The sequence below is a fragment of the Panthera leo genome, chromosome B3 (genome assembly GCF_018350215.1).
Source record: "Panthera leo isolate Ple1 chromosome B3, P.leo_Ple1_pat1.1, whole genome shotgun sequence".
Lineage (NCBI taxonomy): Eukaryota > Metazoa > Chordata > Mammalia > Carnivora > Felidae > Panthera > Panthera leo.
In genome coordinates this window covers 42,889,787-42,914,818 of record NC_056684.1, presented here as the reverse complement: position 1 = coordinate 42,914,818, position 25,032 = coordinate 42,889,787, and the positions used below count along the sequence as shown (strand labels likewise).

Here is a 25,032-nt window from a genome sequence, read left to right as displayed (position 1 = left end):
AGAATCTGAAGGAAGCTCCAGGCTCTGAGCTGTCAGCACAGAACCCAATATGGGACTCAAACCCACAAACTGTGAGATCATGACCTGAGCTGAAGGCAGACACTTTACCAAGTAAGACACCCAGGCACTCCATTATCTTAATGGTCTTTTTCTTGCAGAAAATTCTAACTTATAAAGGATGACATATTCTCTTATTTTTCTTCCCTTTTATTTTTTAAAATATAATTTATTGTCAAATTTGCTTCCATACAACACCCAGTGCTCATCTCAGCAAGTTTTAAAGTCCTGCTTGTATTTAGGGCTTTAATATACCTGGTATTTATTTTAGTGTAATGTATGAAGAAGAAATTTAATTTTATATTTCTCCATATGCATGAACCAATTTCCCAAGCACATTTATTGAATAGTCTATTCTTGATGACTGAAGTTTGTTTTTGTACTGAGGTGAAGTTCATATTAACAATGAACCATTTTAAAGTGGTTTAGTGAATTCACTAAATTCAGCGGCATCTAGTGCATTCACAATGTTGTGTGGCAACAACCTCTCTGTAGTTTTACATTTTCATCACTCCAGAAGAACATCCCATATTCTTCAAGTAATCACTCTCCATATTCTTTTTCCCTAGCCCCTAGCACCACTACATTGCTTTCTGTCTCTATGGATTTGCCTCTGGTATTTCATATACAAGGAACCACACAAAATGTGACCTTTTGTGTCTGGCTTCTTTCCCTTACCAGCATGCTATCAAGATTCATCCATTTTGTAGCATATTTCAATACTTCATTCTTTTTCATGGCTGAACAATATTGCATTGTATAGGTATGCCATAATTTATCCATTCATCCCTTGGTAGACATTTGTGTTGTTTCCACCATTTGGCCATTGTGAGTAATGCTGCTGTGTTTGACTGAAATTTAATGCACCTTTGCAGATACAGGAGTTAGAATATGTAAAGCACTTACAATAGTGCCTGAAACTATATGGTAAAAATCATATGCTTTATTTACTATCCTTAGTATTCTTATTATTACATATTACATGGGTCTGTAATTAGTCTTTTTTGTTATATCTACCTACCTATTACCTATGAGAATATGACGTTTTAATTAAAATTATGGGTTCTTTAATAAGCTTTAAAATTTGAAAGAAAAAAACACATCCCCTCTACTTGATCTTATTCTTCAAATTGACTTGCCAGTTCTTGGCCTTTCATTTTCTATGTGAATGCTTGGAACAGCCTTTTAAGCTACACACACACACACACACACACACACACACACACAAAACCCAAAACAAAAAAACCCCACAATTAATGGAATGTTGATTAGAATCACACTGATTATATAGATGAGTTTGAACATTATTCTTTAATTAGCCTTATCATTCATGAACATTGTATAACTTTTAAGAAAATTTAAGACTTATTTCAATAGGGTTTTATAATTTTCTCCATGTCTTGCAAAGTTCTGATGAATTTCTTACGCACCTTTGTTTCTATTTAAAGTGGTATTTTAAAGTTTACCTATTTCTTTATTTCCATTGCTTCTTATATTTTATTTCTTCTGAGCTCAACTTCCTTTCTTCTGAAGGTCATCCTTTAGTAATTTTTTTTAAAAAGGACCTGCAAGTGAGAAATTCTTTTTCTTTGCTGAAGACGGTATTATTTAGTCCATACTCTTCAATGATAATAAAGCTAATTAAACACAACTAGGCAGCCAATTGGTTTTCTCTCAAAAATATGTAAATACCCCTTGTCTCCAGATGCTATTGAGAATTCTGTTGTCAGTCTAATTGTTGATCTCTTGTAATCTGTTTGTTTTTTTTTTTTTTTTTTCTGTTTTTCTCTGTGTTTGCATGGCTATAGTTTCAATCCAGTGTATGTTAGGTTTGGATTTATTTTTATTTATCCTGCTCTGGGCTCACTTTGTTTCCTGCATCTATCGCATCTTATCTTTCATAAATTCTGGAACCTATCAACAATTTCTCTATTGTCTCCTTCTAGGACTTGGATTAGAAGTATGTTGGATTTTTCTTTCTATCCTCCATGTTGCCTATTTATATTTTCCATCTCTTTATTTCTATTGCATTCCAGGATATGAACTCAGTTCTATTTTCCAGTTCACCAATTCTTCAGCTATTTTTAATTTACTGTTGTGGCTGTTCATTGACTTTTTATTTCAATGGTATTTCTGTCTCTAGAAGATCTATTTAGTTCTTATTCAAATTTGCCTCTTCTGTTTTTATAGCATCTCATTTTGAATCCTTTTAAAGTGTATCTGTTTAACATTTTTTATTGGGTATTTCTTCTCCTAATTTCTTGGCAGTCTAATCCTGGCAGTAGCCTACTATCTTTCTGATATGGCAAATTAAACCATGCAAATTAACCCATATGGCTAACATTTATAATCCTTTACCCAAAGCAAGGTCTTCAGCAAAATTTCAAGTGACAGGGCTAGCCAGCAGGAGAATCTTCTGAGTGGGTGCCTGTCTTATTAGTGTATTTGGGTTGCTATAACAAAAATTCCATAAATTGGGTGGCTTATAAGCAACAGACATTTCTCACCGTTCTGGAGTCTGGTAAATTCAAGATCATGGTGCTAGTACATTGGGTGTCTGGGGAGAACCTATTTCTTCATAGACAAAACGGCGCCTTCTCTGTCCTTACGTGGTGAATGGGGATGAGGGCTCTCTCAGGGTCTCTTTTTTTAAATCAATTCTTTAAAATTTTTTTTAATTTAAGTAATCTCTTTACCCAGTGTGAGGCTCAAACTCACAACCCCAAGACCAAGAGTCGCATGCTCGTCTGAATGAGCCAGCCAGGCGTCTCAGGGTCTCTTTTATAGAGGCACTAATTTCCTTCCTGAGGGCCCTATCCTCATAACCTCCTTACTTCCTAAAGACCCTACCCCCTAAGACCATCACTTCAGGGGTTAGAATGTTGGCACAGGAATTTTGGGGGACAGAAACGGTCAGTCCATGTAGTGCTATCTTACAGATGTTTGGTGTGGCATCGTGTGATCTATGACTGCATCAAATACAGCCTAGATCCTCAGACAACTAAAGGGCACTGCTGAGGGTGTGCCTCTGAGAAAGAAGAGCAGGACTCCATCTTCACAGCAATAGCCTGGCTCCAGACATGGCCATTCACCTTCACAGGTCACGTCAAGGCTCTCTTTTGGCACCCAGTTACCTGTACTTTCCGCATCCAGACTATTCTCACATACAAGTACTAGCAACAATATCTCGCCTACTTAAGTAGATTTTACTCTTTGTGGTTTAAAAAAAACCCCAAAACCTCACTGATTATTTAAAATATACATTTAATGTCTATGGGGATTTTGTAAGAAAGAGGCAATAGAAAGTTCAAGTAACACAACTCCTGTCTCAAAAATAACAATTGTAAACTTAGTATTTTATCAATAACCAAATTCCTTAACAGTTACAGAAAGCTAGTTCTGGTCCAAAGGTCTTGTTTTCAAACAAAGAAACTGAGGTTGAGAGAGGTAAAATAATCTTTTCAGGGTTATTTCGATTTTTAAAGTTATAGTACCATACAAATTCAATCTTGCTTTTTATTAAGAGTGATAAAAGGGATAATTCAACAATACTCTTGCATAAGTAAAAGTTATAAGATGAGGAACACCTGGGTGGCTCAGTTGGTTAAGTATCTGACTTCAGCTCAGGTCATGATCTCATGGTTTGTGAGTTCAAGCCCCTCATCGGGCTCTATACTGACAGCACAGAGTCTGGAGCCTGCTTTGGATTCTGTGTCTCCTTTCTCTCTGCCCCTCCCCCACTTGCACTCTGTCTCAAAAGTAAACATTAAAAAAAAGTTATGAGACGAATAAACTGTAATAATGGGGGAAAGTATTACAACAAGGGGGTAATTTTATTTTATGTAGGTAGTTAATAGGTTGGGATACTTATTACTATTAGGAAATCAAAAGAAAATATATAATTGTGCAAGTTTCACTCTGCCTAGTTGGTTGCTTAACACTCATTCAGCTCAGTATACTGTTATCTGAGATGGGTACAGGTAAATCGTTTGTTGTATTTAGGAGATAGCCATTGAGACTATGGAACGACATGAAGTTCTGTGTAATCAGGAATGGTAGAAAAAGATGAGAACTTGAAGGCTTACATGCTTTACTGAATGAATGGTAGGACATGTGGCCAGTCCTTAATTCCATTATGCAGTGCTCCCTTATATAGGCTTCCATATACAGAAAAAGAGTCATTCTTACTTTGATGGCCCCAAGTATTTGGGACTTAGTTCAACAGATGGAAGCCACAAGAAAACAGATTTATGCTGAATATAAGGACCTTCCAACTAGGGACTATTATAATTCTAGGAATTTAAGTACAACTAAAATAAAGGCCTCTAACTGAATGGCCTCCAAAAAAAAAATGAGTGATATTAAAATTCATCAACTTGACATAAAAGTAAGCATTACTGGGGGCGTCTGGGTGGCTCAGTCGGTTAAGCGTCTGACTTCGGCTCAGGTCATGATCTCATGGTTCGTGGGTTTGAGCCCCGCCATCAGGCTCTGTGCTGACAGCTTAGAGTCTAGAGCCTACTTAGAATTCTGTGTCTCCCTCTCTCTCTGCTCCTCCCCTGCTCATGCTCTATCTCTCTCCTTCAAAAAAAATTTTTTTTTAAGTTAAAAACAACAGTAAGCATTATTGGTGCTTCTTAAAGAGCTGCATTATAATTCAACATTGATTGAGTCATTAATTTTAGGTAGAATGGGCAATATATTCTTATTCACCAGTCTAAGTCATGGGTAATCAGTCTTTATGGCCCTTACAAAACAGTGTTTTCAATACCACCCATTCACCATCTGGATTGTAATAATAGTCATGCAAGATTTCCACTCTATGCATTTGGGGTCAATCCAAAAGGAGCATTTTCTAGATCTCTAAGCTTTAACCATAGGAATCTTTAGCGTGAGCAAGGAACTGTTTCCTGCAATGTATTTATGGTTAATAATTCCAGATGTATTAAAATGTCACAAAGACCTTACAACTATTTCAGAATTTCTCATGAGCATGGTTCCCTTAGCTTAGCTTAAAGAAACAAAAACTCTACTACTGCCATGACAGTTACTGATGTTCAAATAACCAGAGTCTACAAAATTTTTATTTAAAAAATAAAGAATTCTGTTAATCCTCTATTCATGCCACACACATACACCCTTTTTCTTAAACTATTTTTGAAAGTGTGTGTGAATCAACCTGAATTGAATGAAATAGGGAAGATTATATCAGAAGTGTCATAGTAGGTTAAGAATCTTTAACAGCACTCCTTGGGAAGGGAAATGGGCTCTGTTCAAGTGTGGCTTCTTAATTTAAACCATCAATAAGTGCTTGCCTAACTGATTTGCAGCAGCAGCCTCTGATGAAGCTAAAATGTTGTAGCTTCCATTCAAATTGCAATCTTCAAACACCTGCTCATTTGTTATGTTATTACTCTATAATATGACGTACTGTGCTTAAAAACATAATTTCCTCCTTGGTAAGGCCATCTGTTGTGATAAACTACGTATCTTGGGCATTTCTTTCTGCTTCAGATATCAGTAGAACTCTCTAATGGTTTGAATACGGCAGAATAGCATGCATTTGATCTTTGTTCTGACTGTACATTAGAAAAGAGGCAAGTTTTATGTCCTATATCCAAAGTTTTTACTTCCTAATGTTTACACATCAAAAGGTATGTTTGCTAGCTAGTAAACTGCCACAATAATATTAGACCACATACAAGAATTCTCTAGGAAAAAATAAATTCAGACAAAGGGCCAACTTAGATTTTAAGTGTTACTATGAAAAATGCTTGTGTTACTACTGTTAGGCCTTAAACATAGATGAGGAGAAAATACATAGATAATCTTGGGATAAAGGTGTGAGGTTCTAAAAGAAACCTAAAAAGCTAACATTGGCCATGTTTATTCAAAATTGACACAGGCATCCTTGTTTCTAGGAAAAATGAAGAGGAAGAAGTAGAGATAAAAGAAGGAGAATGGTAGGTGCTGGAGCCTAATTTTAGCTCCTATCTCACCGTAAGGTCGTGGGTAAATCATTTAGTGTCTCATTTCTATTCCACCTGTAGGATTCACTATATAGTATAATGTCAAGATTGATGGACTTGTTCTGTAAAGGGTCAGAGAGTAACTATTTTAGGTTTTGTCAGCCATACTGCCTCTGTCACAACTATCCAACTCTGTCACTGTAGAATGGGAACTGCCATAACCAAGACAAATGAATGCGTGTGGTTGTGTTCCAATAAAACTTTATTTGCAAGAACATATTGTTTGGCCCCTGGGTTGTAGTACACCAGATGTCAGTATAAAATCTACTTAATGAAGAGAGTTTGATAATAGAGAGATACCATGAAAAGAAGTAAAATGATGTATAAAAAAAAGGGAAGAGGTATAAAGCTTAAACGATGGCCAAGGGGAAAAGTGGTTTGTCTGAGGGGAAAAAAAGAAAGGTGTAAAGTAAATGTTTTCTACAAAAACAAACCCAAAGACCAAGATCTGAAATCTATTTTTGATGAAAATTATCATGGAATTTAAACCACACCTGGGATGTTTTAAGCATTATAGTCAATCTCTAAGGAAGCCACTTGGTCATTCTTCAAGTTAAAAAACAAACAAAACACTGAAGAACTAAATCCTCTTTATGAAGTGTTTACTATTATCCTAGTGGATATTATCAAACTAGAGGATCATGTTAGCTTATTTCTTTACTATTTGAATTATTTTCCCACTAGAGCTCAATCCTAAAAACTATTCATCCACCGGATATTTAATTAATATACAAGGGGGACAGAAATCATGATGTTGTCCTAATCTGCATTTCTTCCCCAGAGTTTTTATAAATCTTTATTTTTTAAAAAAATATTTATTTATTTTGAGAGAGAGAGAGAGAGAGAGAAAATGCGCACGCAAGTGAGCCAGGGGTGGGGGTGGGGAGGTGGAGAGGGAGGGGCAGAGAGAGAGAAAAGAGCCTGAAGCAGAGCTTTGGGCTCGATCTCAACACCATGAGATTATGACCTGAGCCGAAATAGAGAGTCCAACGTCTAACCGACTGAGCCACCCAGGTGCCCCTTCATAAATCTTTATGATGCACCACCCCATGGTAACATTTCAGTCTCCTGTATGTCAACATCAATTACTTTGAACATTGTATCAAAACAATTTTCCAGCGTAACTATAAAATGGAACAGTGGCATGGTCTGAAGTAGAAGAAAATTCAGTTGCTCCTCCTATAGTTTATTTCTAAAATTCAGAAAGCAACTTTAATAAATAGATGATTTTGAGGGTATAAAGATCTACATTGTCTTATCTGAAACTCTTTGGCCAGATGTGTTTCAGAATACAAAGGTTTTTAAATTTTAGAAAGACAATATGCTTCATATATCTCCAGTGAAATCTAGAGCCATACCCCATAATCAAATATATTAATTTTGCTACAGCCCAACTCATTACTACCAAATATAATAAATGCCAAAATTAGTCTCCTGACAGTTCAAGTTCAGAACTTTCTGTCAAATATCTTTACCTCAAATTTATGCAAACCTTTTTAGTTTCCAGAACTTTTTAAAAATTTGGTAAGGGATGGTGGGTCTGTTGTATATAAAAACCAACCAAACAAAAAGCCTTTCTAAGGGTTTTTTCAGCTCAAAAAGATCCACAATGTTAAGTATTTGAATGATAGAGCCTTGTAACTCAAAATACTTTCAAGCATGAATCCAAGAATAAGCCTAAATTCTTCCTATAGGCACAATTACCAAGGAAAATGTGCTCCCTCTCTGCTCCAGTGAGTTTCCATTTCTTTTCAGAACCAACACACACATGCATTAAACCCAATTTCATCACTATTAGTGGACATTCTGGCAGTCATTTACAACCAAAAGGACCTGTACCTCAAGGATAGATGATCTGTGATATGAATAATCTCCTAGGCTTCAAGAATCTTTGGTGTTCTCCTCAGTAGAAAGATGGTTCTTATAGCTCTGGTAGTAACTACAGCTCTCTATTTTAATTGGCACTGATATTTGTAGAACTCTTCTTTAATTGTTTCCAGTCTAGAGCATTAATTTTTAGTCCTGGCTGTGCCTTAGAAATGCATGTGGAACACTTAAAAATACAGATGGAGGCAGCACCAGATCAATACACTTAGAGGCCTAAAGGGCCAATTAAAAAAAAAAAAAAAAAGTGTCCTCTCGCATACATAATTGAAAATCATGAAACACATGTAAGTAAATTCACCCTAGATCAGATGTTCACATGAAGCTTTGGTCTACACATCTACGCACTTTTTTCTTTCTTATTCTGATGCCCCCGCTTTGCGACAGTACACAATCATGCACCTGTTCTTCCTATTGACTAATTCAGTACCGGGATAGCCTTCAGATTTGTAGTCTCTCCCAGGAAGGGAGTAGAAGGAGGGTAGAGGAGAAGAACAGACTTGGTAGGAGCCTCCCAGACTATCATGCAACCTAAGAAAGGTTCTGCAAGGCCACTGAAAAGTCTTCAAGCCAGTCAGCTATCAGAGGAATTCCTATCTCCCAGGAATGGACCTGCCCTAGTACCCTTGCCTTGCACCGTCAGTAACTAATAGAAACCACAGAAGGCACAGCCCCAGTGCAAAAGCAGCCCAGGATTGCAAAGTGGAGGAGCTGGGCCCTCGTCAAATACATTCTCTGTATTCTCTGCCCCCACCCCCAATTGAAGACCTGTGCCAGAGATCTCCAGGGTGGTAAAGGGGCTCAGTACCTTTCAGCAAAGCCTTTCCCTAACTAGCATTTTTTAAGTGCTCCATAACTATTAATTTAACTTCTCCCTATGGCAGGACTGGAAGAGGAAAAGGGAAAGATAAAGTAGAAGTAAATGTTATTTAAACATTTAACACAAACTCACAAAGTTTTCACCCTTGTAAACAATGCACCAAACATTTTATTTCTTTTAGTTCCTACACAAGTAAATGACTCTGAAAGCATTTTTAAAAATACAAAAGACATCACACTTTACCAGTGAATTATTTCGGTCTCAGGGGATTAAATCAAATTAAAATGTTACATATATTTGACAGTTTATTTCTATGCCAACTGAGATGGTGAATTTATAATAGTTCTATGAATTCTTTTAGTTCAATGTTTTTTGTACATGCCATCAGTACAATATGATTTACTTAAATATTTAGGACACTGTCAATAGCTGTGATTCATATGAGACATATAATCAGATATCTCAAATTCCTGATTAAGTCTGCTTTAAAGACACAGAATACGAGCACATTTGCTGTGAAATTCTGTTTATAATGCTCCATTTAATAAATTGCAATTAACCACTGATGCAGAAATTCTGTTTAAGGCTGGAAGTTTTATACATGACACTTTCCTTCACAGAAAAAAAAAAAAAGGATGTTGAAAAGGCAAAGACCACCATTCTATATCAGAGATCAAATATTTAGGGCATTAGTTATTATATCCTCTTTCTAGAGTCTACAGTAAACAATAACTAAAAAGATTTAAGGCTGGTCTTTAAAAACATAAAGATAGTAGAAACTTTACCACACATCAACAAAAACAGAGCAAACCAAGTATATCCACATCTTCATTCCATCATGAATTTAGTGATTTGAAATAAATGCCATGTAAAAACCAGAAGCAAATGTAATGATTCATTCAAGGAAATTAAATACTTCTAAGCATTAAAAAAAATTTTTTTAATGTTTATTTATTTGTGTGTGTGTGTCAGAGAGAGAGAGAGAGAGAGAGAGAGACAGACAGACAGACAAAGTGCAAGCAGGGGAGGGGCAGAGAGAGAGGGAGACACAGAATCTAAAGCAGGTTCCAGGCTCCAGCTTTCAGCACAGAGCCTGATGCGTGGCTTGAACGCATGAGCTGCAAGATCATCACCAGAGCCGAAGTCAGATGTTTCTAAGCATTTTTTAAAAAGCTTTTGTAGGCAGTATATCTCTGGTCAGCGTAAGTGAGGTGTGGAAACGACAAAAATATTACTGTGCCAAACAGATTCTCACAGGCTTGCTCCCTCAAAGGACACACTGACCAGTTATTTTCTACAGTGTTCTTATATATGCCTTATTTTACTTATATACACAATTAACTTTTTCATTCTTCCTGTAAGTATTTAAAATACATTTCAAGGTATGCATTAAGTATTAATTTATGATGCCCTTAAAAATCTTTCAATTTATTAAAAAACAATCTCTAAGAATATAGAAATATTGAGCTTTTCATATTTCTGAGTCTTGAAAAACTTAAAGTACAATATTTTCATGCATCAGCAAGTTATAATTGTGCCATTTAAGTTCCTCTTGAAAGAGCAAGTAAATAATTTCAAAAGTTTCATGAATGCTACGTTACAGAGACCGGACCACAGGTATTTTAAGATTTGATTTTCCATATGCATTTATACTGTAATGCAAGGAAGAAAAATAAGCATCAAAGGAAAACATGTTTTATTAGGAGAAAAATAACATGAAAAGAAAATAGGAAACATGTCATTTCTTCCTTCAGTGGCTTTTCTTCAGTCAATTACCTGGTTGCCCCAAAATATTATCTCAGTTCAATTATTGAATGAATTACCCCTAAATAAAATACCCAGTATCTTTCCAAAGGTTTGTCCAAAACCTCCTAAAGAACAATAGTCATTCTAAGCTCTTTTCTTATTCTTCAACAAGAACTTTAATTAAAAACAAGCCCAATGCCCTTTGTTTCACAATTTAAACATTAATGGAAATTTCATCCTGGGTTTAAAGTGATATTTCTTTGAGGGTCTGACTCATTTGAGTGGCAGTGCAGAAAAGTGAATTGCTGACAACACAGAGTTACAAAATTAGAGTCAAAAGTAAAGGGAAAAAAAAGGAAAATCCAACACTATCCTGGAAAATAATTCTAAAACTACAGTATAGCTTGAAAAATTCTCTTTAGCAAGATAAAAAAGAGTGATTTATAGACAAGACTGATGGTTGGTTTTTCTCCCAGTAGCAGCCCCCTGGGATCTGTGACTAAAATGGTGTCTGGGGCCTGAGAAGTTTCAGTGATGATTGCTTCATCAATTTTTGCTGGTGTCTCATTGACTGTGCATCACCAATGGCATTACATACTCTCTGTAAAATAAAATATTTGTTATGAATGGTAAAGACAAGTACGGGCTCATGTGAAGGAGAAAGGTCTAAAAGCAAGAACTGAAGCTCTCCACACAGGTCCAACAGCAGAGGATAAGAATACACAATCCAAACAGACAATGCAAAATAAGACGTTTCTGCTCCATTAAGCCTGCAATATATTATTTTAAGCTTACATATCCATCCAGAGTTATAACTGGAAGATCTTTTCAGAGAAATAATGGGTATTATTATAACAGATTAAAAAAATCTTTCAGCTAAAAAATTAAGGGTCATTCTTTAAAATAAATTGTTTACCTCTGCTGTGGCGTTGTCCTGCAGATAAATGTCCCGGCAGCCATGACTGGCACTGTCTTTTTTGTGGAACAGACTCTGCTCCTGTTTCAAAAGAAACAATGACAGAAGAAAAATTATTCTGGGGAAGAAAAAAAAATCCTAACTTTTAATTGAATGCTTAAATGTAAACTCTATTTTATAACAAATAGACTAATGAAATATACCTATTCAGGTATGATAAGCACTAAATCATTTTGGTACAAGGCTGGTGGTTCCATATGTGTGAGCTGTTAGAATTTATGAAATCGGATGACTACACAACTATCTGTATAAAATAATGACTTTCTACAGGCTATGATAAATAGCCTCGAGAAACAGCACTTGATAACTCACCACATCTGACAAATCAAAAAATCCTTCCTTCGTTCCCTTGGCTGATAGATAAAATTCTTATATAATGTGAAACACACTGAGTCAATTTTCACCACGGATGTGAAAGAAGAGTGATAACCCAGGAGCCTGTAATATATATGCAGAGTGACACAGTCTTTCCTAGTCTGAAAACTATGTTTCATATACCAAGAGACTCTTTCGATGTTGACACTCTACAATGAGGTAAGGCTGAAAAACAAAACGGTACTGTTTCGCAATTTCTTTTATTTGTGAGCTTCTATGAAAAGAAAACATAAATTAAAGGATAAAAGTACCTACATCTCTAACTACTAAATTTTATGACAAATAGGTTTTCAGATGGTTTTAATAATAGAGATAACATCATTACTGCTTAGAAGAAAATACATACTCTAGTAGTTACCATTCTTAGAATGATAATTTGTGGTGTTTTTTTAAGGGGTGAAAATAAATTTACAATATATCATATATAATAAAAATTATACATTTCAAAGTGAGTCTGAGAACTAAGCAAAAGGTGAGGGCATCAATTCTGCTAATTACTTGCTATGTAATTAAAAAGTTCTTTCTTGGAAAATGATGGGACAGAAAGACATGAAAGTATTATATACTTAAATTGTATTAGTATTTTGTAAGTGCCAACTATGATAAAACATGAGTGTTTCAGATAAAATATTTATAATAATCTAATTTATAAAAACCTAAAAAAGGGAATTTTTCCAGAAGCATCTAAGATTACAGCAAAATAGTTATTCATATGACATTGGAAAAAATATTCTATTTACTAATGCTTTATTCTGCCAAAAAGGAAGTATCAACGTCCTAATTCTTTCATTGAACAGAATTGATATTTCACTCAACACAATCAAGGACTGTCAAAAAAATACAGTACACAAATAAGTGATTATAACACATCTTTCCTTATACTTCACCATATTATTATAATAGTATCATCATCATCATCCTCACCATGATCCTTCAAACACTGTGTTGTTAACTGTAAAAGAGAGCCAGAAAGCACTGGTTTCCACTCACTCAACAAATTCTTGGCTCTGAACATGCAATTCATTTATTCTTACCTTGACTGAAATTTTTAGCAGGTTTCCATGGACACTTGGAGGAGACACAAAATCTTCAAATGGATACTGCCAGTCTATGGACATATGGCCTAGGATTTCAACTTCCTTTATACACAACACTCGCCTGTTTTGCAAAAGGAAACAAAACATGCAAGTGGTGATAAAGACAATTAGTCTAATATTTTGCTCTGCTGGATGGCAGACATGGAACTAGCTCAGTAAACAATATAACCTGGCACTTAAAAAAAAAAAAAAGGTACGCTTCCTATTAAAAAAAAGTCTAGGGGCGCCTGGGTGGCTCTGTCGATTAAGCGGCCGACTTCGGCTCAGGTCACGATCTCGCGGTCCGTGAGTTCGAGCCCCGCGTTGGGCTCTGTGCTGATGGCTCAGAGCCTGGAGCCTGTTTCAGATTCTGTGTCTCCCTCTCTCTGACCCTCCCCCAATCATGCTCTGTCTCTCTCTGTCTCAAAAATAAAATAAATGTTTAAAAAAAAAAAAAAAAGTCTAGGTAGGTAGCTGTCAAATAAAGAGCAAATACGGCCCCTACCAACCAACATAGCAGACATTCAAAAATTCCCCTTCTGCCAATCTTGCAAAATTCAGAAAAGTGTAATTTTTTAAAAACTGACCGAAATACTAAAATCATCTTTAAAACACATAAGGAACAGGCTGTACTCTCATCCAGGAAGCAATAAAGGCAGAAGCTCCTGAAAAGGTTTCACTTGGAAAATTATTAATTGCTCTTTACTGTCAATCATCTATGCCTTCCAGTCAAGAAAGAATGTGCAGGAAATGTCAGAAACCTCAAATGTCAGCAAAGTTTCACTTTAGGCCTATTAATAAATATCAGGTTTGAACACTTTAACACTAATGTACTGTATCACAGAGCGAGTATCCCATTTTACTCAATAGCAAAAAAAAAAAAAAAAAAAAAAAGAAAAATTTATAAAAAGAAAAAGAAAAAAAAAAATCATAGAGTCCTTAAAGGCCATCTACATTGATTTCCCAGTGTGTGATTCAGATTAATTACTGATATAACCATACTTGATTCTAAAGTTTCCATTACAGAGAGCATGATTAGGAAAGCAGAGGAACAGTTAATTCTACAAATATTCAGGGTGCTGGAAAAACAAGAAAGATACGGTTTCTGCCTGAGAGGTACTCATAGGTTAGAAGACAAATAAACACGTAAATATATATCTCAGCCCAGTTAGATGAGTGCAATAGCAGTGTGGAAAATTCTTCTGGAGCACAAGAGAGAGGGACTGATTATGTGGGTAAAGTATGTGGCGTAAAAGCTGATTTTTATTTTATTTATTTTTTTTTTATGTTTATTCATTTTTGAAAGACAGAAAGAGACAGAGTACAAGCAGGGGTGGGGCGGAGAGAGAGGGGCACACAGAATCTGAAGCAGGCTCCAGGCTCGGAGCTGTCAGCACAGAGCCCGATGTGGGGCTGGAACTCATGAACCACGAGATCATGACCTGAGCTGAAGTTGGACGTTCAACTGACTGAGCCACCCAGGCGCCCCTAAAAGCTGATTTTTGAAAGAAAGGAGTTCTCTACGTGGAAAAGGAAAATGATAGTCTAGACAAATGGAATAGATCACTGACATAAATAGCAGTACAAGAAAGGGAAGGTTTATTTGAGGAATGTTGAGGTCTGTAGCTGGATGGATATACACAGAGATGAGAAAATTAGTGCCAGATCTTAAAGAATTTTTTGTGTTTAAAAATTTTTTTTTCCATTTAAATAAATTTTAACTTTAACCTACAGGCAAGGGGAACTTTCATGATAAAGTTTCCTATTTTAGAGTCATGGATCTAGTGGCCAAGGGAGGAGAGGTGGGGTAGACAAAGGAAAAAGTTACTACAATACTCCCACCAGGAAACAGAATGTCAGTGAAGGCAGCAGCTGTGAGAAGGGAAGAGAGCAAGCTAGATTCCAGACGCTTAGAAGGTAAAGATGAATGAACTAGGTAACCAATGGAGGGTAGGAATGAAAATCAACCCCCAGCACTGTATTTTTCAGCAGAGGAACTACTGTGATCTGGGTCTGACTTGGGACTGTGTTGTGCTTTGTAGGAAGTTCAGCATCCGAAGTCCCAGCCTTGGTAGGGCCCTCCGATCATTGTGACATCCTTCCACACCCCTTCATATTCCAAACAGTCTCTAGAAAGTGGATTACACTTCCCCCCACCTCCTGCCCCAGAAGAGAATCACAAGAGCTAAGTGTTACAGATAACTATTACAAATCACTGTGTCAAATGCAAATTCATCATTCCCACTGTCTTTAAACTCCTTCCTCTCTTGACCAGGCCAATAACATTACTGTTCTCCTGCCACTCTGAATCTCCTTCATTCTCTTCCTCTTGCTCCAACCCCCTCGGTACCTAAGCCCCAAACCAGAAGGTCATCTTTTATTCCCTTCTCTTCTATATTTAATCAGTCACCAAGCTCTCGTCTCTCAAGGCTGCTCCTTCTATCTGTCTTGATTCTTTTAGTTTAGACCTCACCACCTCCTATCAGGGTAACTGCCACAGTCTCTATGGTACACAGAATTCTAAGATGGTCCCCACGATTCTGCGTATAGTGTATGTGGGTTTATCCACTGGTATAACCCTCACAACTATTAATATGATGGATTTCTCCCCCAAGATTAGGTTTTATTATAAGGCACAGGTGATTTTAAGAAAAAGTTTGATCTGCGTGGGTGTGACCTGACCACAAGGTCCCTTTAAATCTGGGTCAGAGACTGAGAATCCAGAGTGCAGTTGCTGGGCTGAAGATGCAGAAAGCCACATGGCCAAAATGAGGGTAGGCTCTAGATGGTGATAGCAGGTGCCTAGCTGACAGAGATCTAGGAAACTGGGGTATTAGTCCTACAAGTACAGGGAAGTGAATCCTGCCAACAACATTAAATGAGCTTAGCAGTGGATCCTTTCCACTTCCTTCCTTCCTTCAGGAAGCCTTATGCCTTGATTTCAGCCTGTGAGACCCTGAGCAGAGAGCCCAGACATGCCATCGCTGACTCCAGACCCAGGGAAATTGTGAGATAGTAAATTTGTGTTGTTTTAAGGTGCTAATTCTATGGTAATTTTCTGTGCAACAATAGAAAACTAACCAGTCTCTAACTGGTCTCCCTGTCTCCATTCTGATCCTTCTCCAATTCAGCATTCAAACTGCTGCCAGAGATTCTTCTAAACTGCAAACTTCATCATATTAGTCCTTGTGTACAAGTCGCAATGGGAATTTAAAAAAGACATGTGTGTACAATGTGCATATACCTTTATGTGAAAAGCTGGGTCAATGAGCAATAAAATGTCTCTACTTTTTAAAAAATTAATACTCTTCCATCACATTAATGATAAAATCTATACCCTTCAGATGTCATGAGCAGACACCTATGGCTTATTTCATCTCCCAGTGATTCCCTACAAACATCCTACAATCCAGCCATTTCACATGATCTTATTATTCCAAGTGCCATATTTTCATGTTTTATGCTTCTGATTGCCTGCTGTTTACCTATATGAAAAATCCATACTCCACAAGACACAGCTCAAGTACCTTCTCCCTAACACCTTCCCCATAACACCTTGGTTCTCACCTTACTGGACTGAGAGGTTTTCCTGTCTTCAGAGTCTCTGTTTATCACTTTATCTTAGCCTCTAGCATACTGTGAGATCACTGATGTTTAGGTCCCTCTTTTAGAGGAGGAACGGACAGAGATACAACTTTTATCTGTGTCCCTATTTCTGTTAGACACTGCTAGTGTAATGGTCTGAATGTTTACATCCTCACCCAAATCATACATGGAATCCTAACTCCACTGTGATGGTATTTAGAGTTGGAGCCTTTGGGAGGTGATTAGGTCATGAGGGCGGAGCCCTCAGCATTGGTATCAGTGCCATTATAAAAGAGGCCTGAGAAAACACCCTCACCCCTTTTGCCATGTGAGGACATAGCAAGAAGACAGCCATCTATGAACCAGGAAGTGAGCCCTCACCACACACAGAATCTGCTGGCACCTTGATCTTGGACTTCCCAGCCTCCAGAATGGAGTGAAATAAATGTTTGTAGTTTAAGTCACCTATCTATGGTATTTTTGTTATAGCAGCCAACACAGACTAACACAGATGGTTAAAAAAAAAATGTCTGTTTGGAGAACAATTTCCTAATGAAGATTACTAAAATAAAATACTAAGCTGGAATTAGGATTAATTAGTGGAGATATAGCCTAATAAATTTGGATCATGAGAACTCATATTTTTTCCTAAAAACTGATAAGAAAAAAAATGACACCAAATTTTGGATGAATTTCAATATGAAAAAATTAAAAGCCCTTTATATTGGAAAACTAAAAAATAATCATGAAAATATTAATAATACATTGGGTAAAAAGGGATAATATTAATTTACAAAATGCTATTTCAATTAAGAAAAAAACAAAAAATGAGAAAGGCTATGAAAAGAAAACATACATAGATGATGAATATACTAAAATGTTCATATTCATTAGCAATCAAACAAGTGCTAATTAAAACAAAGAATTATTTTCTGCCCATTAAGTTAGCAAAACCCAAAAAGTTTAAATGAGAACACTAGTCTTAAGAAAACACACAAAATAAAGTGCATTCTCTTGTACTGTTAGTTGTATGTAAAAAAAAATCAATTACAACTGTTCTGACAAAACAACGTGGCAATAGACAGGGCCTCAAAAACCTTCACAATTTTTAAATCAGCAATCCCACTGATTATAACTTATCTTAAGAAAATAATTATAGACTTAGCTGCAAGAAGACTCAGCTGCAAAGATGTGCTTATAATAATACAGTATTCGGAAGGAAAAAACTGATTATCAAATAGTAAGGTAGCATTTGAAAAACTTATAGTATAGCCATAAATACAATATTGTATAGTCATTAAAAATCATGTTGTCAAAGAATATCTAATGGTTTGGGAAGATGATCATAATACATTGTTAGGTGAACAACCTAAGTTAGTTACATATACATAATATATTTTTTGTACATAGTTTTTACAAAATATATATAATGTAAAAATGAGATATACCAGCTGGCTGGGGGGATTGCTGGTAAAGGCTATTTTTAGGGGCTATCATAATTTATGATTCAAACCAGGACATTTTTAAGAATGAAAGGAATAGCTACTAATAATTTCATTGGGACAAAAGTACAGACCAGTTCTGTTCTAGACAAACCATAATTACTGTTACTTTATTTCCATCCTTTAAATTATTGTCTTTATCAGGGGTGGGCAAACTATGCTGTGAGCCAAATCAAGGTGAAGCTAAGTACCTGGGAAATAGTATAGCCCTTAAAGCCTAAATATCTGCTATCTGTCCCTTAAAGAAATTCTGTTGATTCCTGATCTGTATCAAATACAATGAATAAACATAACTCTAGCAATAAAAGAGTTATTTTTTAAAACACCAATTTTAGACAAAATGCCATTTTTAAGTAAGCATTAAAGGTAAAACAGATCAGCATAATGATAATTACTTCAATCAAAGAAATTCCTGCTAGAGTCTTCTAAAGCTACAAGGAGACTAAGTCACTGTACTGGTCAGGAATATTTTACTAACTGCCTCCCAAAAAGTTCTGTAAGTGACCAGATTTAAAATTATTATGATTTTTCATTTTACTTGAAGAAAAACCAAGTATATAATGTGCACAGTAATATTCCCAAAAAATGCCTAAATCAAACAAGTTTTAAAGTATTAAGTATTACCAGAAACAACCCCTCAAAAAACCCCTGATTTCCATTACCTAGTATTGAATTACATAAAAGATATACAATTTTAAAATGAATTAACACACTGCCATTGAAGCTAAGTACAATATATGATACAAACAAACATTGTTTTTGGCCTAATAAAATGGACACACTATAAAATTGTGGGCATAAAAAATAAGTGATTACTTGTCCAATCAGTAAAAAATGCTTTTTAGATTGTTCTGTGAATATCTTTACTTTATGGACAAACCATACAACTAGTTGACTCACTGAAAAGCTCATGGCTTAAGTCAAAATCCTGTCATGTTAGTCTTACTTTCTCTCCTTCCCATTCAAATATATTTCGATGTAATAAAGAATCTAATTTAGATTTCTGTCTACTGTAACTACCCTAGCTTGGTCCTATGAAATACACAACTAAGAAAGTTTTGAAGATTATTAATATATACTAGCCATTTTGGAGTAAGTGATGTAGGATAAATCTTAGGAAAATAAACGTACTGTAGTCCAAGTTCTTACATTTGGAAAAATTATCTACCACTCCCAAAATACTTAGAAAAAATTGGAAAAAAACACACAGAAGTAATACCATCCTTAAAAAAGGTGTTCTCATCATCTAAAATAAAACCTACTAAGAAAAAATGATTCATGAATTCAGCTTCCATAGCTGGATTTACAATTCACATGTAACATATGACTGCTATACGTATGGAGTCCATTCTAGACTCCGTCTCTCAGTAGTGGTGTAACTGGGATACATGCTGACCCTCAGTTTCAACATCTCCAAAATGAGAGGGTTGGAATAGACAACCTCAAAGGACCCATCTAGAGTGTATCTTTGTGATTCAATGACAATGAACACCTTGTAATTTAAGTATAGTTCTCCAAACCCTCTGCCACGATAGTTTTCAAAATTCTTATCATCTATATAGTTTGCATTTGAAAAAATATCACTTGAAGTTAATACCTATTTGTAACCATAAGGATTGTCTTCTTGCTTCCAGCAATAGCACAGTGGCATCGATAAGTCTCTCCTTCTAACCTTTTAACATGATTCTGAAAAGAAAACAAGACTCAAGATTTGCGTAGTACATGCATCCAAATAGTATTTCCAATACTGTGTATTAGTTTATTATAGTAACAGTGCTAGTTAGGAAAAAGAATTATTAGAAACAAAAACACAATATTGGCACATGAAACTAGAAAAATATTCATAGCACATTTATAAATTAACTTCCACTGTGCCTTAAATGACAAATCTGTATTAAATACTTACTAAGTGATCTTCTGATAAAATATACCTCATTCTGTGATAACTGAGCAGTTTAAAAATATCTACCAGAAATAATCACACATTTTCATTAACGGAATACAATATATGCAAATATAAAAGTGTGACATTAACATTACAGGGGTTCTTAACCTTGGGTCCAAGGAAGGACCTGGAAGGTCTATGAACCCTCTAAAATAGACTATAAAGTTTTGAAAATGTGGTTTTGCAACTTTTTTCAAAGGATGGTTCATATTTTTCATCAAATTTTTTCAAGTGGTCTGTGACCCTTCTCAAAGGTGAAGAATCACTGATTTACAGAGAGATAAATATACCACAATAATAAAATTCCAAGAGAACTGATATTTAATGTTTTTGAATTATGTGGTCTTATAGATTAAACATGCATGAAAAGCCAATGTATACACCAAATTATATTCTTGATAAAAAAGAAAATATTATGTCAATATTAACACAAACATGAAGAATTTCTAAGATTTCAAATAGCTGGCACAATTTATTGCTAAAGACAATTAACAAGCATAAATAATTCAAGTATAAATAGCACATTAAAATACATTTATTTTCATTTCAACTATCTCCAAACTATTGTGATTTGAATTGGCACACATTAAAAACAGTTATTTTTTATAGTTAATGCTAATGAAATATCATTGACATTATCTATAATGCACGATTAAAGATCAGATGATATAATGTATATGAAACTACAGAACATAAACATACCTAATAAACAAGACCATAACATTTATAACCAAGAATACAACATCAATATTATTAAAACGATAACCTAATAATAATCACAAGCAGAGAAAGCACATTTGTTATTATTTCAATGCTTAAATACACATTTTTAGAAAATCCTTGGTTCAGTTATTCCTTGACAGTTATGAAAAGCCATGAACAAAGATGAATCCCCAAAGAAACAGGATCTCATCTTCAGAATGAGTCTCAGAGACAAGTGGAATTTAAGTCACTTGTTTCACATCCTGCCTGTGAGAATTAGCCAAAATCTTTCAATATTTATACCTTAAATTCTATAATAAAGAAAAATGGGAAATGAATATAACAATTCAATACACTTATTTTCAGCTTTGAAATTTAAATGTTAAAATATTTAGATTTGAGATGCAATGTAAAAGAAATACTACCCACTTCCCATTTTGTATGCACTTTCATTAGTTTATCAGGGTATTGTGCTTTGAACCAGTGAAAGCCTTTAAAGGGCAATGTATCACCACACTACACTACCAGAAACTATTTTAAGCACTACTAAAATCCACTACACTCTGAGATTCAGATTAAGATATTCAGTCACTGATGGCAGCAGGAGAATAGATTTACAATATTTATCAAAAGCATTCAAGATTTTCAAGTAAATTCTAAGGAAATAATATATGAAAAAACAATATTTATAAGGATGTTTATCACAGAATTATTAGTGTTGGTAAAATAACAGAAGCATCTTTAATGCCAACAACTTGGAATGATCAAATACACACTAGAAGGTTACCTCAATAGATGGTAATGCAAGAATTAAGAGTGAAGCATTTCTATGAACATGGAAAAATGTAATTAAAATAAAAAAGCAACAGACATCATTTTAAATATCATATAGTCACAAGTATGTGAACCAAGTGAATATTAAAAACTGGCCATATATATATATGTGTGTGTGTGCATATATATATGTAAATATACATATATATATATATATATATATATATATACATACATATATATATATATGCATGTGTGAACAGTATCTTAGGAGAATAAGGGTGAAGCAGAAAAGTATATCCTATGAAAACACAGTGTATGATTTAGTAATTTTGAAAGCTTAGTGAAAAATACAGAGCAATACTCAAGAGAAAAAGAAAATGGGGTAAATGAAGAGATTCCCAAATAAATTATTTAGAATGTATCCATATTATAGTAAGAGGGCTAGGAGGGAATAATTCTACACTCCAGTGTTCTTTAATATTTACCCCGATAACAAGTTTTGTTATACTTGGTCCCTGAAGGACTGAAGTTTTCATTTCTTTTGTATATCCAGCACAGTCTAGATAATCAATAAATACTTCATACCTAAGTGATTACAGCAAGATAGGCAAGGGATCGAACAGCCTAAATTGAACTATCCATGCCTACCCCTGTCACCTATGGAAAAAATTAGCAAGTCCTCTCATTAATGTACAATCATTTTATTTTTCCCAGTAACTACAATAATATATTAAACTTTAAAATGTTGTCTGATATAATAACAAAAACTAATAAATCAGAGATATATTTAGCTAAAATAATAAAAGTTACTTGAATTTTGTGCTTCTAGACATGCAGTTGAAAAAAGGGAAATCACAAGGTTACTAACGTAAAGAACTAAACAAAAGGTAAACAATAAGAAAAAATGTAAACAAGTTATACAATTTCCCAAAAGACTCATAAAATTGCAATATATCCAAGAAAATTAAAAATCGTTACTTTTACCTAAGAAGGAAGGGTAATTATTAGTGATGATTTAAGACAGCATCTTGATTAGTTATTGTGCTTGGTTCTCAGAAATTGTACATGCGGTGACATTTTTGCCAACCCTCAATTATCTAGGCACAAGAAGAGTCTGTCAGCTACAGTGTTAGGCTGATCTTTGGGTGTCATTTTTTCTTCTTTAAAGTGCTTGTATTAAATAAGCATTCAATTACTTCTTTTGGTAACGACAATTTAAAAAATATATAATCCAACTGAACAGTTATACGTTAGCAGTTTCACTCTCTTCAAATGTATGACACATTAAATGTCAGTTTATACTTTGGTTTCAATTTTGGGGAGAAGGATGAAAGCTGCTAGATAAGATGCTGTTAAGTCAAATCAAACATTTCTATCATTTATCATAAGAAATCAAACCGCAATTTACTTTGAAAATTAACTATGAGGGTACTAATTTCAAAATGATAGTTTATAATTATTTTGTTCTCACTAAGATAACAAATCCTCTTTAAAAACTTAGAAGCTTAAAAAGGATTGGTTTTTAAAACTAAAGATAGCTATAAATTCAAGGGACACATAAATAATTTGCCTAATTACACGTTCAACTTTTATTTATGTTAAGTAAAACTAATAATTGTGAAATAAGCATAATCAACAAGGAGATTCAAGTTTTGAAAAGTAAAAATGCCAAGGGCTGATATTTATGTAACATCATTATAAAATGATTGCTATTTGTCCAGCAAGAGTACTGAGAGGTTAAAAAAAAGAAAAAAAGAGATTAAGGGCACATGTTCTCAAAATTCATGTCTCAATGCTTCTTTGAGGTCTAAGGACAGACCAACAGCAACTTGTATTTCAATTATTAAAACATAAGCCCCAGTTAACAGCCCCATAAATTGAGTAAATTGGGGTGCTGTGTGAAACATAGTTAGGTCATTCCATCATCAGGACTCACAGATAGAAAGAACACATAACAGATTGGACATAAGAATTGTTCTTATTTTTCTGATTTACATGAAAGTACATGAATGCCATAAAGAAAGATAAAACTTTCAAAATGATAGTAAAATTGTCTGCCTCTGAACTCAATATAAGTTTTTCACCAACTAAAAAAAGAAGGGAGTTAATTTCCTACATCCTTTAATATTTCATATTAATCTCTTATTCCTGTACAGTATTACCAGGGATACCACCATTCTAATTTGTAGTTGAGCCAGTACAAGAAGTTGAGAGAGAGGTGAGAGTTGTAAAGAAAACTTAATTAAAATGAACAATCAATCTAAATAAATCAAAGACAGTCAATTAATACCACAGTTTGTTTTGATTTTTAAGGATGAAATCAAGTAGTAGCATAGGAAACATTTACTCCTGTATTTCCAGTTCTTGCTGTGTAGGCAGAAAAAGAAAGAAAATAAAGTTAGAAGCATGCAGGAAGATAAAATGTATCAACATACAATAAAAACCAAAGGCTAAGAACAATGGAGAGTCATTTTACTTTGAAGTCAAAGTAGGAAAATATTAATAAATTTTTTTTTGTGGGGTGGGGGAATCCAGTCAAGGGAGAAAAGCAATTTACGTATGTATATATTATTTAAAAGCAGTAAAGTTAAAACTAAAATAAAAACCAAAAAAAATCCACCTTAAAACATTTTTAAGGTTTAAAAAGATTATAATTATACATAATCTTTTTTCTTCTTTCCTCCAGCTTCTGTTTACCTGAATAAATCTAGATTTACAGAGTAGTCCAAATAAATTAATTTGGCTGGGAGAAAAGGAAGCAGTGGGATTCCTATAATTAGCTATAAAGCAGGAGACCAAAGTTAACAGTGTTAACTAAATGAGCTACCACACAAACAGTAATAAAGCCTAAGACTTCTGTTAACGCTTTGCTTTCTGCACAAAAAAGCTTTGTTCCTGTGCAGAAAAAAAAAAATGACGTTATTCCCATTTAAAACATTATGCTAAAACAAAAAAAATTAACAATAAAATTCTACTCTACAAACCATGTTCCCTGTATAATCCTTACAAGAAGTTCATGAATCAGGAACTTTAAGAACCACCCATGGAATCCTCGTCCTAGAAATCTTTAATATTGAATTTTACCCATGACCATGAAGAACAGAATTTATACCTCAAATAAATCGTAGCCCTCGGATTCCTGTCTTTCATATGGGCGAATGATGCCATCCTCGTGGATGAAACGAGGGGGTCGGAGCCTGGACACTTCCTCAGTTGACTCTGCTGCCCTGTAAAGGCAGCAGAATAAGCACAAAAAATATGTGAGAATCTTTCAAAATAATACAAATATATATGTATATTAAATACTGTACCACATTCCATATTGTACCAATATTTGATAAAAACAGAGTGATTTTTAAATAACCAGTCCATTATTATGCGACAAGTATTATAAACAAGTCTGTCCGACTCCAATTCCCCGCCCCCCCCCCCACCTTTTCTTAAAGAAAAGAAAATATCAAAATAACAAAGGCAGGGACTAACTTGTCCACTCTTTGTATCCTCGACATCTAGAACAGGGCCTGGCATATAGTAGATACTAATAAACATTTGTTGAAC

At 34.7% G+C, this 25,032-nt stretch overlaps 1 protein-coding gene across 1 annotated transcript in view; it reads right to left on the bottom strand.

The window, feature by feature from the left end:
- Window positions 1–10,547: 10,547 nt before the first annotated feature.
- The window catches only part of VPS13C (vacuolar protein sorting 13 homolog C), a 192,877-nt gene continuing 178,392 nt past the window's right edge, over window positions 10,548–25,032 (bottom strand). The window contains exons 79-83 of the mRNA XM_042941847.1: window positions 24,587–24,701; window positions 19,648–19,736; window positions 12,922–13,045; window positions 11,453–11,533; window positions 10,548–11,137 (exon numbers count right to left, since the gene is read on the bottom strand). Coding sequence (XP_042797781.1) covers window positions 11,036–11,137; window positions 11,453–11,533; window positions 12,922–13,045; window positions 19,648–19,736; window positions 24,587–24,701 — 511 coding nt within the window. The 3' untranslated portion in view covers window positions 10,548–11,035. The remainder of the gene's footprint in view (window positions 11,138–11,452; window positions 11,534–12,921; window positions 13,046–19,647; window positions 19,737–24,586; window positions 24,702–25,032) is intronic.